A 17324-nucleotide genomic window follows, 5' to 3' on the forward strand; every position below is an offset into this window, starting at 1 on the left:
ATTAACACCGCTGCTGCGTGTCGGCCCCGCGGGCCCGCCGAGCCGTGCTGCTTCCCCGGCCCCGCGGCCGGGCCGCACCGCTGCAGGGCAGGCTGGCGCCGCGCGCCCGTCCCAGGCTCTCACCCCGCCTTTTATTTGGTAGTTCAGTCCGCTATGCCGCCTGCTTGCTCATGGATAAACATGGTGCTGTCCGGTTTTTGTGCCTCCTACTGATTTTTCTTTTCTCCTTTTTCTCTCTCTTCTCCCCCCTCCCATCCTCCACCCCCACCACTTTTTTCTTTTTTTCTTCTTTTTTTTTTTTTTTTACTGGACTTTATTTTTATACTCATCCACCATTCAGGGAATCCCTCAAGCCGTACTTCCCCCCTTACCAAAGAGGCCTGCGCTTGAAAAAACCAACGGTGCCACCGCAGTCTTTAACACTGGTATCTTCCAATACCAGCAAGCCCTCGCCAACATGCAGCTGCAGCAGCATACGGCCTTCCTCCCGCCAGGTAAGCGCTCCTCGCCGGCCCTTTCCGGGGAGGGAGACGGGCAGCTCTAGAGCAGGACACCGAGGAAAATAACCACGTTTGCTTTCAGCAGTAGGCGTCTAAAGGTGCCGTCCTAGGCCGCGATAAGGCGGCCCGGCGCCGCGGCGAGCCGGGCTCCTGCGCCTGCCGCGGACGCGGGGCCTTTCCCCGCCCGATGTAAAAATCAGCGTCGTGCTCTGTCCCTCCAGATCAGGATACGAAACCTTTCCTCTCGTTCCTCTTTCCCCTGATTAACTTTGCCTTATTACACATCTCCTCAGCTGTTGTATTTGTTTCTGTTTGCTGTAAGACCCCTTTGCCTTAATGTGCTCAGCAGCGGTCGTTCTGAGTCACAGGCCTGGAGTTTAGGCTTTGCACGTTGGGTGCAGTGGTCACAAAATGCACAGGCAGGCCATCTCGCACATAAGCTGCTCGTGAAGCTGCAAAAAAATCAAAAATCAGGCCTCTACCACTGAAGCCTCCGGGTTGGTTTCGGACTAAGCAAAACTCGAGGTGCACTTGTTTTTACTCGAGAACGGCCAAAATTATTCTAGTGGGATTGCTGGAGAATTGGTGCCTGTACTGCTCACATGGGCAGAAGTCCCTCTGAAGGAGGTGGGACTCTTGTGCCGTAGAGACTTAAAGTTTGAGGGTACATTTCAGTTCTGCAAGTAACGCTTCATAAAAAAGCACATTTCTAGCATGAATTTATGCCTCTGTTAGCTACCATGTTAGCTGCACATCAGAGTTAGCTTTTTACACATGAACCTTGCATTAAGTTACCACTGTCATTCCAGGAGGTGTGTAATTAAAAGCAGACATTTGGTACGTCTGTACTCAAAAAATATGAAGGTGTTCACAAGGCTGGCCCTTTGTAGTGCAGAGTAGCTAGGGGGGAAGAAAATAAAAATAAACCGTTGAATTTTTTCCCCAGCAAATGTAAAGATTTTATCGTAAACATTTTTGACAAGTATGTTGCCAGGCATTTGGTATAATAGCTTTTACTGTTCTTTCTTAATGGCACAGTCTGTCATATAATCAACATAAATAATTTAAATGGCACAGAAAGAATAGTTGCTTGATGTAGTACATCATAATAACTTATTTAAATTCCAAAAAATCATTGCAATTGCTAAAATGTATTAGTGAACAGAGCTTGTTGCAAAGCTTTTTGGAGTCAATAGAAATTATCTGATTAAGTGAGGTCAGGTCTGTAGCCCACGTGTTAAAATACATATAAAAATGCATACGATCACAGTCCATCCTGTAGATACTAAACAATTTCACAGGTTTGTTTTGGCAAAGCGTAACTGATGTGGTTAGTAAACTACGCACATTTCCCACTTCCATTAGATCAATGAGGGCTGGATGATTTCCAGGAGTACCCAACACTAGTACACCGCACCACAGCCCTTTAAGCTTAGAAACTTTGATTAGATATTATATACTATGATATATATAATACACCTTTGTATGCATCAGACCTCGTTTGCCTTACATAATTCACCAGGATCTTTCTTGTCAGTAATTACACACAACCTTCCTCAGTTCTTATTCAGGCAAATCTGCAGGGAAACTGAGGGGAGTTTGCACAGTGACTCTTGACGCTTCATTTGAATTTTCTTGACCACTGAAGTGGTCAACTAAAGAAGAGTCAGAGTTTTCTTAGCCTGAGCTATCCTACTAATTCTGTTTCTGCATTTTTCAAACAGCATCAGTTTTAGCTTTCCAGTAGTCTGATGCCTTTCCAAAAGTTTGAATTTTTTTCCACCTTGTCCTTTTCAGTTTTTTCCAGTTATGTTATGACTGAGTTAAAGTTAGCTAGCATCAGTCCTGCTTGTGTGTTATCATCTCACTGGCACAGCTTTGGGAACAGAGTTTCTCTGTCAGTCCCCAAGAGCCAACAAGGGAGCACAAAGCTCATGGGTGTCTTCAGTTCCACTGCCTTGGGGCGGACACAGGTTAGTTCACTGGAGCCTGGATTAAAGTAACATTTTTCAAGTCCTGGCACCCAAAGTGTCATTATTAATGTATGTTCTCAGTTGTTTCATCTGCAGAGTATCAAAATACGGCAGGTCTAGAGGGCAGGGATGCTCCCAGATGTTATGTGTTACCGGTGTGTACCACGGTGGAGGGCCTTAGCTGGACCCTCTTGTCTGCAGGGCGTTTCACTCTTGGTGTTTTACTCTAGAGAGTTTTCCATTTGAGTTCAAAAACCCAAATACCCCTTTCAAACTGTAGGCTCGATTTTGGCTGCCTGTGCGCAAGGGTGTGTGAAGGCAAAGAATGGGAGCCTCCGTGGCAGGGAACGGGTCGCATCCCTTGAGGGAACCTCTTCTCTGGGTGCCGTAGAGCGTTGTCCTCTGTGGTAAGGGGTGCGTGGGGACCTGCGTGGGGCAGGCCAGCCACAGGTGTGGAGAAGAGCCGGCAGCTCCTTCTCTCAGATTCGTATTTAGGGAGGGATTTGAATACCAGAGCTGGAACGCGATTCCCAGTGGGTGAATCTGAACCCCGCAGGGCTCTTGAGCCTTGTCTACAAAGGGAGGTTTAATTTTAAGAATTATGTGAATCCTTGGGTAAAGGAGGACTAACGATTTTAGCTGCAGATACTTTAGATGAAAAAAATACAGTTTCAGGTTGGCTAGAACACTGAAGTAAGTCAGGTTAGTCTGCCTAATGAGGAGGCTCTGCACAGCTTAATACATGTTCACGGCATAGTGCTTCAGTCCTGGCTGCCAACTTTTGATGCTTAGGCAGACATGCAGGGGACCATTTCACTCTGGGGCTGGGAACTTGCCGAGCACCAGTTACTTTGCATTCCCTACATCCCTACCTGCTCTTTGTCCTGCAGTCGTTGTGAGCTGGCCGAGGGCATGGTTGTACGTGCAGGTACAGATCTCGTATGTGCAACGGGATGAAATTCCTGCCCCCGTGCCCATTCCCGCCCTGTGCCTCAGATCACTGTCTCCTCAGCTGTGCTGGTACGGCTGTTCCTGGCCTGTCCACATAAGCCAGGTGACTGAACAGTCTTTGAGAAGAGTCATCCTCCAGAAGAAAGCGGCCTGGTTTACAGGATACTCCCAGAAGCTGTTGAGCTGATGTGACTGCAAGGGAGGGGACAATTGCAGCAGGGGAGTTGCTCCAAGTGGCCAGTAATGGAAAGGCTTATGCCAGCTTTGCCATTAAGGTGATACACTGCCTATCTGTGTACGTGCTGCTGCTTCAGCACGAGAGAACTTGTTTTCTCATTGTCATGACTCAGGCAAGCCACAGATGCTTTCCTGAAGAGATACCTGCTTAGACACTTCCCTCCGTGGGGCTTCTGGGTCTGTGTAAAACCACTGTTCTCCTCCAGAGTGTTAGGGAGGGAAAGATGAGGCTCAGTCTCTAACCGTTCACCTACATGGTAGTACTGATGCTGTCCACAGTGATATTTCTGAGCAGGATTTTGTAGCTTGCACTGATGTAAGTAGACTCAGAGAAACAATGCGAGAGGGGGAAGAGAAGAAACTGCTTAAAATCCCAGTAAAAGTAGAATCCTCATCAAAAGAGCTTTATTACACTGCAGAGGTAATCTGGTTGTGAAGTTATGATCACTTAACCGGGCACATGCTTGAATTAAAACTCTGCCTTGTGCTGAAAATCTGGGGAATGTTTGAAACTGCACATTTGCTATTCATACATTCTCATTAGTCAGTCAAAGCTTCTGAAGTCAAGATGAATATTAAGGTCATAGCAAAAATGATTTTTATTATTGGTAAGAGGGTCATACAGCATTATGTCTTCATATTTGCAAGTTATTGCACTCTAGCTAGTATTTTCATTGCTGCCTTATGTTCATTTGCTGCAATTCCCATTCAAAACTGTGTGCACTGGTTATAAGGTTAATGATGATAACTTAGACTAAAATTTTGAGCTGAAAAGCTTTACAGTGACATTTCAAAGAGTCATTATGAAAATCTAACTTGTTTTTAGCATGTAGACTTAATGCATGGAGTGATGTAATGTTCTAGATATAATTGAGTATGCACAACCTTATAAATAGGGCACTTCTTTAGAGACACAGAATTCAAACGTTCTTCTGTGCAACTTCATTGACACCATAGAGGAGTCATAAATATGACTAAGAAACTAGTCTTATTATTTGCACTTCAAGCAAAATTTTTCTCCATTTCTTTATCTTCTAAGCAGTTCCATTGACTTTAGCAATGATTCACATATGGAGAAGTCAGGAAAGCTATCCTTCTTTTAACCTTTCTTCATGAATATTTTCACTCTTTTCCATGACACAGAAATAGAAGAGTAATTAGAAAACATAATTATGCCATTTTCTTTATAGCCTTAGAGATACAGTGATGACAGAGAATAACCTTGTCTCCAGCAGTAATAATATTGACATTTTGCTGCTTAGTTAAATGCTCTTGAGATTGTGCAAGCCACTACACTATCTGGCACCAGCTAAAGCAATTTCCTGTCCCCCTTGTTCCTGTCACATAATGTCAAGGAAACAGTATTGCAGTAGCTCCCACTGGCAGTCTTTTAGAGTATGTTTCTATTTCCATTGAGATCTTTGTTCCCAGATTTCAGAATTTATTTTAATTTCTGCTGCGTCAGAATAATAAGCAGTATTAATAAATCAAAGGTTTGTTAAATAAAAAAGCAAATCTATTATTAAAAATGGATATTCTGAAACATAGTCATTTGAATCCTTTATCTGCAATATTGAAATCAAAAATTGAAAATTCTGAATTCAGTGTGAAGGAAGGCATTTTGCTATGTAGAATAAGCAGAATTAGCAACTTAGTGCATTTAAAAATTGACACCTTAATGTTCCTAAAAACACCGTACTCCTATTGGCTATGTAGTTGCAATGAAGAATCCACAAGATGCAGTCACTTTAATTATTTTTATATAGCCTAAAGAGAACTGTAGGTTGTGAGACCATCATTATTGCTGGGCAATTAGTAAAGAATTGGTGCCATTCTGCTATAGTCCAGTGGCCCACACACCGGAAGATTTAAATATGTCCCATGGTGGGGGGAAAAAAAAAAAAGGCCGAACAAGTATTCTTAGATATTGCTGTGTGCTGCATGGGACACTTAGCTGTTTAGTAATTCCTTTGACATGCATACTAAGCAAACAGACATGAGCACGGCCAGAGTAAATTAGTCACTTCACTGGCAGCTCACAGGGGGCCTACAAATACTACAGAAAACACTGTATGCCAGATTCACCCTTTTTTTTCTTTTTGGCATATATATTGCCTAAATACATCGGAGCAGTAAGATTTGAGGTAATGAAATCATATAGATCAGATCATTGCTGCTGATGAGGAAAGCCATGTCGGAGCGACTTGGAGGTCGCTGCAAGCAATTTCCATGCTAGGAAGACTTTCCCTCCCGGTGGTTCCATCAGCCTTCTGCAAACCTGGAGCAAGGACCCTGGTGAGGGCCAGGCGCTTCCTGGCCACAGCTGCCCCCGCTTAACCCCTTTTGTCTTCCTCCTTCCATTGACAAAGCACAGCCTTGCACTCCATTTCCCAAGCAGTTTTGGGGAAAGAGGGCCAAAGCGATGCTAGTCCCTCACTCCAGTTATTCTGTGTATCCCAGTGTAGGATCAGGTGTAGCCCTCAGTTACCTTAGGCAGTTGCAACTTCAAAGTATTTCTTTTCAGCTGAGGAAACCAGGTTAAAGACCACTACAAAGCTTGTGTCCAAAGGCAAAACTATTTACAAAGTTTGTGTCAAAAGGCAAAACGATTGAAGACAAGAAGAATTATAAAACTAAGCTAAAGAAAGTTTTCTTAGTCATATTAATATTCAACAGTGTTAGACTGAAATAAAGGCAAATAAAATATACCAGCACACAGTTCAATCACCTTTTTCCCCTTCACTGAAGACTAGTTCTAATGGATCACTGTGCTATTGTATGATTTGATTGTGCTGACAGTTACATGCCACTGTTCCCATAATAACAATTTTTCTTCTTTGTTCAAATGAAATTTTCTAATTACACGTGTGATGGGTTGTTTTAATTCTTTTCCCTTTCCAAATCCACCTTCCTGTTGCAATGCATGATGGGCAGGCTCAATATTGTGCATGACACCCGCTACAAGTGTTGGTAGGTGCCAGCTTTGTTTCTTGATTATCTTAAACCTGTGGTGCAGCTCACGGACCCTCAAAATCCACTGCTAGATTTTAACTTAGAGCTCTTGTGCCAATCCATCTCCCTTAGCCTCCTGCACTAACACCTGTCAATTAAATGCAATTGTTTTATTTAATTGACATGGATACATAGACGTCGTTAATTCTGTATAGTAGTCGAATTGCACATTGTTCCTTGGTGGATTTTGATTGGACTATGAGTTCCAGTGTTTAGAACTATCTTGTGTTAAATAAAAGACTGTATCTTACTATAGCAACATAGAAATATACTGTCCTTCAACAAGATTAATTTTCGTGTGCAGTAAATATTTGGGTTGAATTTTTTCATAGAAAAAAATTGTAATTATAAGGGCATTTTAAAATTCTTCTGTTGATTTTTGTATTGAAATGATTAAGCTTGTTTGTGTCAGTTTTCTTGATTTGATGGTAACAAGCATTTTCCCCTTTTTTTCTCTTTCATTTTCCTTCCCTCTTTCTCCCTGGAATGTTGTCCTGCTTTGCACTGTGGTTGCATGTCACGCGCTGGCAATGATGTCTCGGGCTTTTTGCTGTGATAAATACCATGCTCAATTATCCTACCACATGTCGCTCTGGTTCCCATACTGCTACACTCTTCTGTATGTTTGCTTATATGATTTTCCTTCCGAAAGTTCCCATGGTGCACGGTGCTACGCCAGCCACTGTGTCTGCAGCAACAACATCTGCCACAAGTGTTCCCTTCGCTGCAACAGCCACAGCCAACCAGGTTTGCTAATTTACAGCTTTGTTCCTTACAGACAACTTGAAATCGGTGCTTTTAATGAGCATGGGGGTTTTGATTTTACCTCTTGTTGGCCTACACATTCTCTCTCAGATCTGCAGCATAGCTCAATAAGCCTTTATCCATGCTCAAAAGGTGCTGCAGTTCCATTTCTGATGCTAAAAATAATTGATAATAGAGTTTCTGACTCAGTCTTAACATTTATGGGCCGTGCTGCTTATTTCTGCTCTCACAGATGTAAAGAGGAAGGGATAATACACGGAACCCATTAGTCATTTCTATTTACGTGAAGCCCACAGTTCCTTTTAATGCAGAACACCAATCAAAACCGGTAAAAATTTTGTGCAGAGGGATTGCAGGATCAGAATTTTAACAGTCTGAGCATGTTCTGACTCTCTTCAGCTCTTCCAAAAGCAAAACAAAAACATTTGATCATGGGCCACACAGAAACATATATTAAGCCTTTGTTTCAACTTGTGATTCTGCCAGGGAAGGGCTGATTACCTTTTACAATACACAAATTTCAGTTAATAAAATGTGCATTAAAATCTGCTTTTATTTCTAAATAGCTATACTGATTGTTGCCACTTTTGGATATATTTTAGGGGAGAAAAAAAAAAAGAATAATGCTTTACTAAATAAGTAAGTAAAAATCCTCCCAGAAAAACCACAGGCTATATTCTAAACATAAGCGTTAGGGGCCAGATTAGGTGCAATTCTCACACATACCAGCTGAAGCTTCAACTGAGACTAGAATTGGCCTATTGTCTTTATTTAACTAGATTCTCAAAAATGCAAATTTTTGTAGTACATCTAGCTGAAAATGTAACAATAAAAACTTTCAAAAGACCATCTGGTTTCTCTTATGGAAACAAATGATTTTTGTAAGATTTACTAGCAAGTCAGAATTGCCTTATGTCATCAAACCATCAAATTCTGGTCTAAGGTGCAAGTGTTACTCTCAGCTCAGTGGAAATGACACGTGTGCCTTTTAGAAAAGGGAAGAAAACATTTTCTTTACTTTAGTATTATGTAGGTGTGATTCTGCATTTGCAATTAATTCTGGGGATAAACGTCAGTATTTCAGGCAGGCTGACCTCTGACATACTCAGCTCCAGCTGAGGTCATTAGGGCTAACTCCATAAACAGTTTTAAATCACATTGTAAAGTTCAGTCAGGTTTGCAGCTGCAGTCAGACTTTAAACAGTAATAGCTGCGCCTGTAACCTGTTAGACTTGCACCTCTGAGCTTACGGTTTAATTGCACCTGTAAAGTGGGTGCTACATACGGAAGAAAGGAGCCTGCTCCTGCAGAGCCAGGTGTCCCCAGCCTCTCTGCCAGTGCGGGTGCACGGCACTTCCACCACAGGTAGCAAGTGCTGGAGGCTCTCGCAGGATTAAGCCTAGAGTGTTTGACCTGGAGCCTCCCCACCTTTGCCTGTTGAGCACTACCATTGTGTACTAAGCTAGCTGTGTGTTCTTTGGTAACCTTACCAAACTGCTCTCTCGAAAGTGCTATTCCAAAAATTATACCGCTGCAGTGATACGTAGGTGTGCACGTCCCAAGTCCCAGAAATGAACTGGATATTTTAAAATTCCAGACAATATTCAGATTAGTCTGCTTAGATAGTAGCACTGTGTGCTCATGAGAAATGTTTTACGAAGTTAAGTGTCTCTCGCATATTTAAACTAGCATAGGACTTACTTCGTCTCTTGGAAAACTAGTTGATAGGAGTGATTACCTCTGTGTAACAAAGCAACCAACCACCTGTATGCCAAAGTATCTTAATACTGTAATTTATTGCACAGTGCAGTTCATTGAAGTATTTGTCTTTACATCCTCCGTAAGTCCAGAGAGTCGCAAGAACAAGCCAAACCACAGAAAAACGTCTTTATTTTTAAAAATCTCCTCTGTCTAAATTACAATGCGCTTTCCCCAATAGATTACAAGGAAACTTTCTGTTGTAGAATCTGACCATTTCATGCATATCCTCCCTGGAACTTCATAACACACTTAGTAAAGTACTGCAGCCAAACCTCAATATATACATATATAACAAATATATGTATATACTATGTGAGCAATGCTGGAATTATTTAATGCCACACAATGCAATGTGCATGCATGCCGAAAGTCTTAAGATCTGGCCCTTCATCTTCATTGACTGGTGTTGAAGGTCCTTGGTATGTTTCGACAGCACTATCCCTGATGCTTCTACACAGTTGGGTGCAGCAGCCTCTCCTGCAGCAGTAGAAAAAAATGGTATGAGAAGCTTCATTATGCTTGAAGCACATTTCTGTACAAGTTGGCAATGTTGTAGAATTGTGTGAAGTTGCTAGGGGAGGAGAGGGCAGAAGGGGTGGAAAAGACACCTAGACCTGTAAGGTATTTAATTAAGAATATACCTCTGCCTTCCCTTTCTCATGTGCTTTAACAGATCAGCCTTAATATCCATTAGGAAAAACAGTCTTTTCAGGTTTGACAGCTGTTTGTGATCATACAGATCAATTTTATGTCATATGCCCAAGCATGTTTTCCTGTACTCGTCTATTTGCTTCCTCAGCTGGACTTCCTGGTCCTGTTCGTAATGCAAGATTACTCGCAGTTCTGATATTTGTATGCACTGTTGTGTTCCCGTGTTAAGGGCCTGGCCTGCAAGGTCTGTTTAGACTGACTCCCGCTGACTTTAGTCTGTGTACCACACGTCAGAGCGTTGCGACACGGGGATCCAAAAATGAGATGTAGAATATGCTCTCCGTTATTTGTAATGCTTGTAATATACTGTGATTTTAATTTTTAAAAAGTGTTGATGGGACATTTCAGGAGAGCCATGTAGTGAATTCTGTTTACACATATTAGCATTTTGAGAATTGTTTCACTGATTTGGGGAGTCTCAGCTTTTCAGTTGATCAGCCGTGATGCCTTGGCGCTGTGGAAAGAGCACACAGCTCTTCTCAACCGTGGGGTTTTCACCAGCCGTGAAAATCAGGCTCAGGGCATCCTAGGTTTGGCATTCAAAAACCAAGACAATGAAAGCAGGGAACACTTCTCAAAATCAGGCTGAAACAATGTCATTGTAGAATTTATCATTTTAAATGACACATTGATATCACAGAACTTTGTGTAGGCCAACAAAAAGGGCTGTTTTCAATTACTGCACTGCATGAACTTTTGTAGATTTTAACTTCTCTTATTTCCTAAACAACCAATAATACTTATTTATATTTGTCAAATAGTACTTAACACAATGTTTTCCAGTTTTAAGTTGCTACTGTAGCACTTAAGTTGACTTTAACTTATAGTTACAATATAAAATCCACCAACTCACAGCTGATCCTCACTTTTCTGAACTGTTATGTTCTGTAGCAAAATGCTCTGTCTCTGGGTTGGCTCATTGCACATGTTATTCATTGTTTAAATTTTTTACCTGTAGATACCCATAATATCTGCCGAACATCTGACTAGCCACAAGTATGTTACACAGATGTAGACATTTTGTCATCAAACAGTAAGTTTCCAATGTGTTGTTGCTTGCAGTTTTCGTGCTCTGTATATGTGCATAATTTGTCTTTTTCAGAGACACAATGTTTTTATTTTCTTTTAAAGAAAACTAACAAAATACCGGGGACAGACTGAAATCCCCTTGACATGCATATTCTTGACATTAACCGGCCACTGAGATTTCTGGACTGAAGCTTTATCCTACAGAAATGTTGTCCAAAAAAATTGCCCCTTTTTTTTTTTTTTTAACAAAAGTGGAGAAGTGATTGTGTTGTGAGTTTCTGTCTAGCATCTAGCAGTCTGCGATGCAGAGCTGTTAGGCTTGACATTAATTGGGATTCTTACATAATTCTTCACTGAATGGAAATCCCATAATTAACAGTGACCCCATTAGCTAGTGTGTTAGACCAGATGTAAGTAGTACTTCGTAAATGTGGAAGGAACACATTATATGTGTAGCTGCACTTTTGAATAGCGAAATCAGAGACTCTAAAATTAGCATTTCGTATAGAGGATGATGGCTCCAACCATTGACACGAGCCAAGGGCCAGGTCTAGGAGGTAGGTGGTTATGTTAAGCTGTCTTCAGAAAGAACTAATTTTAAATCTCTGAAAAGCCAGCATCTGTGAAATTATGGGCTTAGTCATCTAACTCAGCCTTGATTTCTCTTGAACACAGACTGTCAAATTATGATACGTTACATGCAGTATTTCTGTGGCCTAGGTTACATGGCAAAGAGCGGTCACACAGAATACAGGCTCAGTTTATGCTTGCGTTGTTTTGATATGAACTGTGGTTTCAGGTGGTATATGTCAACTTTTTATACTGCAGGCTTTCTTCCCACAAAGCTTGAAATCTATGTTTGTGTGCCTAAGCTTGAAAGATTTTTTTTCTGCTGTATCTTTCTATGAGTAAATTGTAGTTTCCCATCTGTCACTAAATTGCATCTTGTAATCAAGGCCGTCAGCTGCACCATCACCTCCCCTAGGATAGCTTGTGATTTGCATTAATGTTCTCTCTCCTATGCTCCATTTCTGCTGTGTTATTAGGATGGTTTGGACGGAATGGAGTTATTATTTAGGATAAGGCTTAACTGATTTGCCGTAATAGGTTTAGAATAATAGTCATTCCTTTCAGACAAGCATAAACATTTCTGAAGGGCTTCAGTGACTCGGGTGGCATGCTTCTCATCTGTAGTCTGAGCTGGTTATCAAAATTCTCTCTACAGTCGACTGGGGAGGGGAGTGTTCCTGTTTTAGACGCCCTCCTGAGGTGGAGGAGGAATCGCTCTCGAGAGGTCTCTCTTGTATGATAGACAACAGAGACCAGAGAAATAGCTATACCAGATGGGTGGTTAAGTATGAAAACTTATCTTGGGGATATAGGGCCCAGATCCCTAAAGATGCTAGGTGCCTCTCAAATATTGGTTGTGTTCCCAGATTTTACATGCGCAGTGGCAACAGGACCTGGGAAGAGAGAGAAGCATATGGCTTTTCCAGCAGTGCTCACACCGCAGTTTTTATGGGAATCTCTGCCTTACGGGTTCTGGGCTTTGGAAGTGGGGAAACTGTTCCCCCAAATTGTGATACCAAGGGAGTAGGCTCAGGAATACTGGGAGGCCATTTTATTCTGTGCTTTTATGACTGCATAATTTATCTCTAAATTGAACCTCTGCTATGAGGGCATTATTTGAACGGAAATCTGCAGGTTTTTGGATGCAAAATTGCCCGATATTCAGTGACAGATTTCCCTTGGGTTGCAACGGCAAAGTTTGGGCCCTCGTGGTGCTAAATGAAATCTGTAAATAAAGTGCTGAAAATGATTTCTCTTTTTCCCTTTCTAGATCATAACTAAAGAGAAAAGGACAGTGTGTTTGGGTTGAGAAAAGGACAAGCTCATTAGCCATAATGTATATACTGTCAAGCAACACTCGGAAACTCCCTCAGCAGTAAGACATCCACACATTGCATGTTAACAAGATGAAACAAGAACTTGGAAATCCACTGCACACTGTTGCCTATATACTTTGTACATTTAATTGATATTTGTGCTGAGGTGATCTTATTGTCTAAAAACTACAACATTGTCTATCTTTTCTAGCACAGAAAGTATGCATATGTGTTTGAATATGCATATGTAGTCTATTTCCTACATAATCATGTATGTCACCTTGAAAAGACAGACTATGATGTAACCATGAATCTATTATGTATTGGTACGTCTGTAGACCAAGATATAATTTTTTAAAGTAAGTTTATTTCTTTCAAGGTTTACAAATAACAAAGGTGCACCTTGTATTTAAAATTGCCATTATAGATGAGAGCGTGCATGCACAGTAATTTTTGTTTAAGAGTAATATTTTTAATGTAATAGATTGTAAGAAGTGGTAAGAGAGGTATCTGACAGAGATGAATGTGCCAAGCAAAACCACAACTGTGTATATTTTAAAGCACATCAATGGCTTTAAGTACCATGTTGTTAAGGATTCTCATGAAGTGCCATAGACTGTACATCAAATTAGAGTATTATTTCTGCAGTGTTATTTTCAGAGCCACATTTTCACTTACTTTATTAGTACTAATCAGTCAAAGGGCACCATTCTGTTTCAAAACCAAAGCTGTCTCAGAAATGGCCAATTATTCCTTACAGTAACAGTAGACAGCACAAGAAAGATACTCTATCCGTACAAATTAACACATACTGGACATATATATAAACTATTTTACGGCGTTGTAGTGTAATATTTATGCATATTTTACTGTATAACATGATATACGAAAGGGAGAAGCCATTTCTGAGACACAGTAACAAATGTTTGAGGAACTTATTTTGCTTCTATTTATAGCCTCTGTCAAAAGTCAAAAGGACTATAAATGCTTTGCAGAGATGGGTTTCACTTTTACTTCATCAAAGTCACACTTTAAATAGTGACTCTAAACAAAGACGAAAGAAGCACTGACATCAGATGCATGACAAACCAAAATATGAAAAAAATTGAGATGTTAATTAGAATAGAAAGTGGGTGGGTTAAATACTTGGGTGAGTTTTATATGTGATTTTTTTTGTTCAGATTAACTGCTTATAGCCTTAGAAAGCCTTTACAAAATAAAAAAAAAAAAAATAGATGTGCATTCAAGTTTTAAGAATGGATTCATCCAAAGGAATTCCTTTTTGTGGTTTGGATGTTGCAGCTAGTAAAGGATATTTTTTGCTCTGTTCAGCAAAGTGCTGAAGTGGGGGCCAGGTCACTGGTAGTATAGCGTGGAGTGGAAGAAGCGTGAGTTCGGTTGTAGAACTCTCCATACTTCCAAGTTTACTGCAAGTTTTTATGCTTGAGAGAGATGCTTTATAGTATAAGAATGATGTGTTGATTTTACTGATTGTACTGTACATCTATTAAAGCCTTAGATTATTACATTACGGGTTAAAACCCATACCAATGTAATTTCAATCGTGTTAAGAAAGTATAGGTGACTTCACATGTTATTGTAGTTCCTTAACATTATAGAATATTACTTATTTTTTTCTTCTTAAAAGTGTAGTTTTTATTTCTTACATTTATTAGATTGTTTTCATTTTCTATTACCAGTTGAATACCATTTCAGTTTATAGAATTTTGTTTTATTAGAGTTTACTGATGACTTTTTCAAAATACAAAAAAAAAAGTAGTTTTCTTCATAACATACTCAGTTTTGAATTTACATGTAGTGTCATATGAGTATTCGTATTATTGTTAACTAAATGATTTATATTTTACTGATTTAATATTACAATGTAAGAATGTCAGTCATTGTTAGTTCTTGTCTAGTTTTCATTAAAAGAACAAAGATCTTTTATATGGATATCTTATAATTATATAATCATTGCTAAGTAAGAAGTTAAGTTGTTGCTATCGCAACAATCCTGGCAGACAATTGAGTAATATTTTGATGATTTATTTTGTTTGTAATTAGTTATTATGAGAAAATCTAGTTCCTAGATATTAGAATAAAATTTATTTTCTACTGTATCCATTTCAAATGTTAAAATATTGTTTAAATATTTTTTGAAATCCCTGAATATCAGGCCTTGTTATAAATAAGCTGCATAATCAATAGATCAAGGGACTTTTTGTTGATAATCCAAATACTCAAAGTTTACGTAACAAGAATTATAGTGTGTGTGTGCAAACTCTTGAGGGTTGATTATGCTGCAGTTTAGCATGTGGGAACGTATAGAGAGAAGGTTGACTTTTTGCACTTCTGTATATAGTCAAAAAAGAGAGAAACCTGTATAATAGTAAGATCTTATTTTGAATAAAAATGTCTATAATTACAAGGAGTTTTGTTAAGGCTAATAAAATGACAGGCTGAACAAAATTGCTTGCAAAAGTGGCACAGAGTTAGCACTCCATACCCCTTCAAAAAAGTTGCTTTGCTTTATGTGGACAGCTTGTAGTTTGCCAGGATTTTTTCAGCTGGAAAGATATGCCATCCTTCCAAGATCTCATGACTGACAAAAGCTCCACTGGTTCAAATCTGCCTGAAAATCATTAATAAAAAAAAAGAAAAAAAAGAAAAAAAAAAAAGCAGATACTTCAAACCATCAAGGTGAAATCATGGATCAAATATTCCGTACATTATTCAAAAACTACTGCATGTTTAAAGTATCAGAAAAGCTATATTAAAGATATATACTATTCAAACCAGTTTCTGACAATTTCAGTGGTTTATTGTTCACAAAAAAAAGATTCTTCAAAACAAATACTGACTTTCACAAAAGAGTTAAATCATGAACAGGCAAACCAAACAGCACAGCGTAGCTGTAGTTGTTATGTGATTATTTTTTATTGCTGTAGTGGTCCTGTTCTTTTAGCAGGTGAAAAAAAACCCTATGGAATTTTACTGTTTTAATGAAAAGCATTCAAGAAACCTTGTCATTATATATGCCAAAGCTGGAAAGAAAAAGCGATTTGGCCATTATTTTATCTGGTATCTCCAGTACTCACACTGAATAATTAATAAAGTTGCACTTACTTGCAACCCTGCAACTTTCATCTGCTGAAAGGACAGATGTGCTTGGTTTTACTATTATGTAATCACAGACTTACTTTTTGCTTGTAGTTGCTCCAAATTATGTACTCTGTCCTGGGCTGCAATTTGTTTTTATGCTTATTTTATTATTACTGCTATAGTTGACCTTGCTGTATGGAAAAATAAAGTGAAATTGCCCTAATAAAAGTTCTCTTTCTTAATTATGTTTTTCTGTACCAGGTTAAAAGTTCCACTACTTTCTTTTGCATGCATTTTTAATTTTATTCACATATTTGCATAACTGAAGGGTCGTAATTTATTTCAGAAAAAAAAAACCCTATATACCAGTGTTCATTTTTTTCTTCTAGAATGCGTATCATGTTAAACATACGGTACAGGTAACACAGTTCTAGTCTGTTATGTCCAGATTGATTGCAGACTTCATTATAAAGTTCAATCTTAAAATGGGAATATATTATGATAACTTCCTGAAGAGCAAGAAGTAGCAGGTCTTAGCCAATAATTTCTGCATCAACCCCGTAACTTCTGTTTGAAGTGTGATTTATCGTTTACATGGATGTGCAATCTGCCAGGTACAAAGATATCTTGATGGGGCAGCTACAAGGTTTGTAAGAAGAGCAGATATATTTAGTGGCCTGATCCGTGTGTGTTGGTACAGTTTGCAGAAGCTGACAAACGTTTAGAGATGTTTATCAGGTCCCGCGAAGGAGCTAGAAACGTGAAGCTGAGTTTAGTTTGTTAGCAGTTTTTCTGAGTTTGTCTAATAAGTTAACCTCATTAAATGATGTGGGTGAAAATGGCTGTTAGTGCGATTGGAAAGAAGAGGGGGTGTAAGTGAAGGAAACGGCAGTGAGTTTGCTTGCTCTTGCAAGGTAGGAGGTTAGCTACAAAAACCACAATTTTCCGTGTCCTAGTAAAGATCTACGTTCATTGGTCCAGAAATGCTGCTCTAATTTTTACTATCTGGAATCACAGATAAAAAATGAATCAAAATGTATAATTATGGCTGATTTTATATACTTGTGGTCAAAATTTTCCACTTGTCTACTAGCTCTTTCAGTTTAATTATGAATCCTGTTTTATTAAGCCTCATGAAATTTTAGACACAGTCTTGAAAGTGTGTGATTTCTCCTTGATGCCAAGGTTCAGGGCAGAGGCCAGGCAAGGTGAAGCATTTTTCTTACAGAAAAATCGTGTTACCCACCCAAATTACCTATATAAAATGCTACCTAAGGGAGAGCTTACGACGTGTCACATCAAGTAAATAGAGTCCCCCGAAGAAGGAGAGCTGCCTGATCCTCCAGGCGCGGTGCTGGGCTTTACTCTGCCCGACAGGCTCCCGACAAGCTTGCCGA

General features: G+C 39.6%; 1 protein-coding gene across 14 annotated transcripts in view; it reads left to right on the plus strand.

The window, feature by feature from the left end:
* Window positions 1-16169, plus strand: part of MBNL1 (muscleblind like splicing regulator 1) — a 90089-nt gene extending 73920 nt beyond the window's left edge. For 10 of the 14 annotated variants that reach the window (XM_064516504.1, XM_064516493.1, XM_064516499.1 and 7 more), the window contains 5 exons: window positions 341-494; window positions 6596-6631; window positions 7326-7420; window positions 10869-10943; window positions 12780-16169. In XM_064516504.1, the coding sequence (XP_064372574.1) occupies window positions 341-494; window positions 6596-6631; window positions 7326-7420; window positions 10869-10925 (342 nt within the window). In that variant the 3' untranslated portion in view covers window positions 10926-10943; window positions 12780-16169. The remainder of the gene's footprint in view (window positions 1-340; window positions 495-6595; window positions 6632-7325; window positions 7421-10868; window positions 10944-12779) is intronic. The other 4 variants (XM_064516494.1, XM_064516497.1, XM_064516498.1 and 1 more) reach the window with 3 other exon arrangements.
* The last annotated feature ends 1155 nt before the right edge of the window (window positions 16170-17324 follow it).

The sequence above is a fragment of the Dromaius novaehollandiae genome, chromosome 9 (genome assembly GCF_036370855.1).
Source record: "Dromaius novaehollandiae isolate bDroNov1 chromosome 9, bDroNov1.hap1, whole genome shotgun sequence".
Classification (NCBI taxonomy): Eukaryota; Metazoa; Chordata; class Aves; order Casuariiformes; family Dromaiidae; genus Dromaius; species Dromaius novaehollandiae.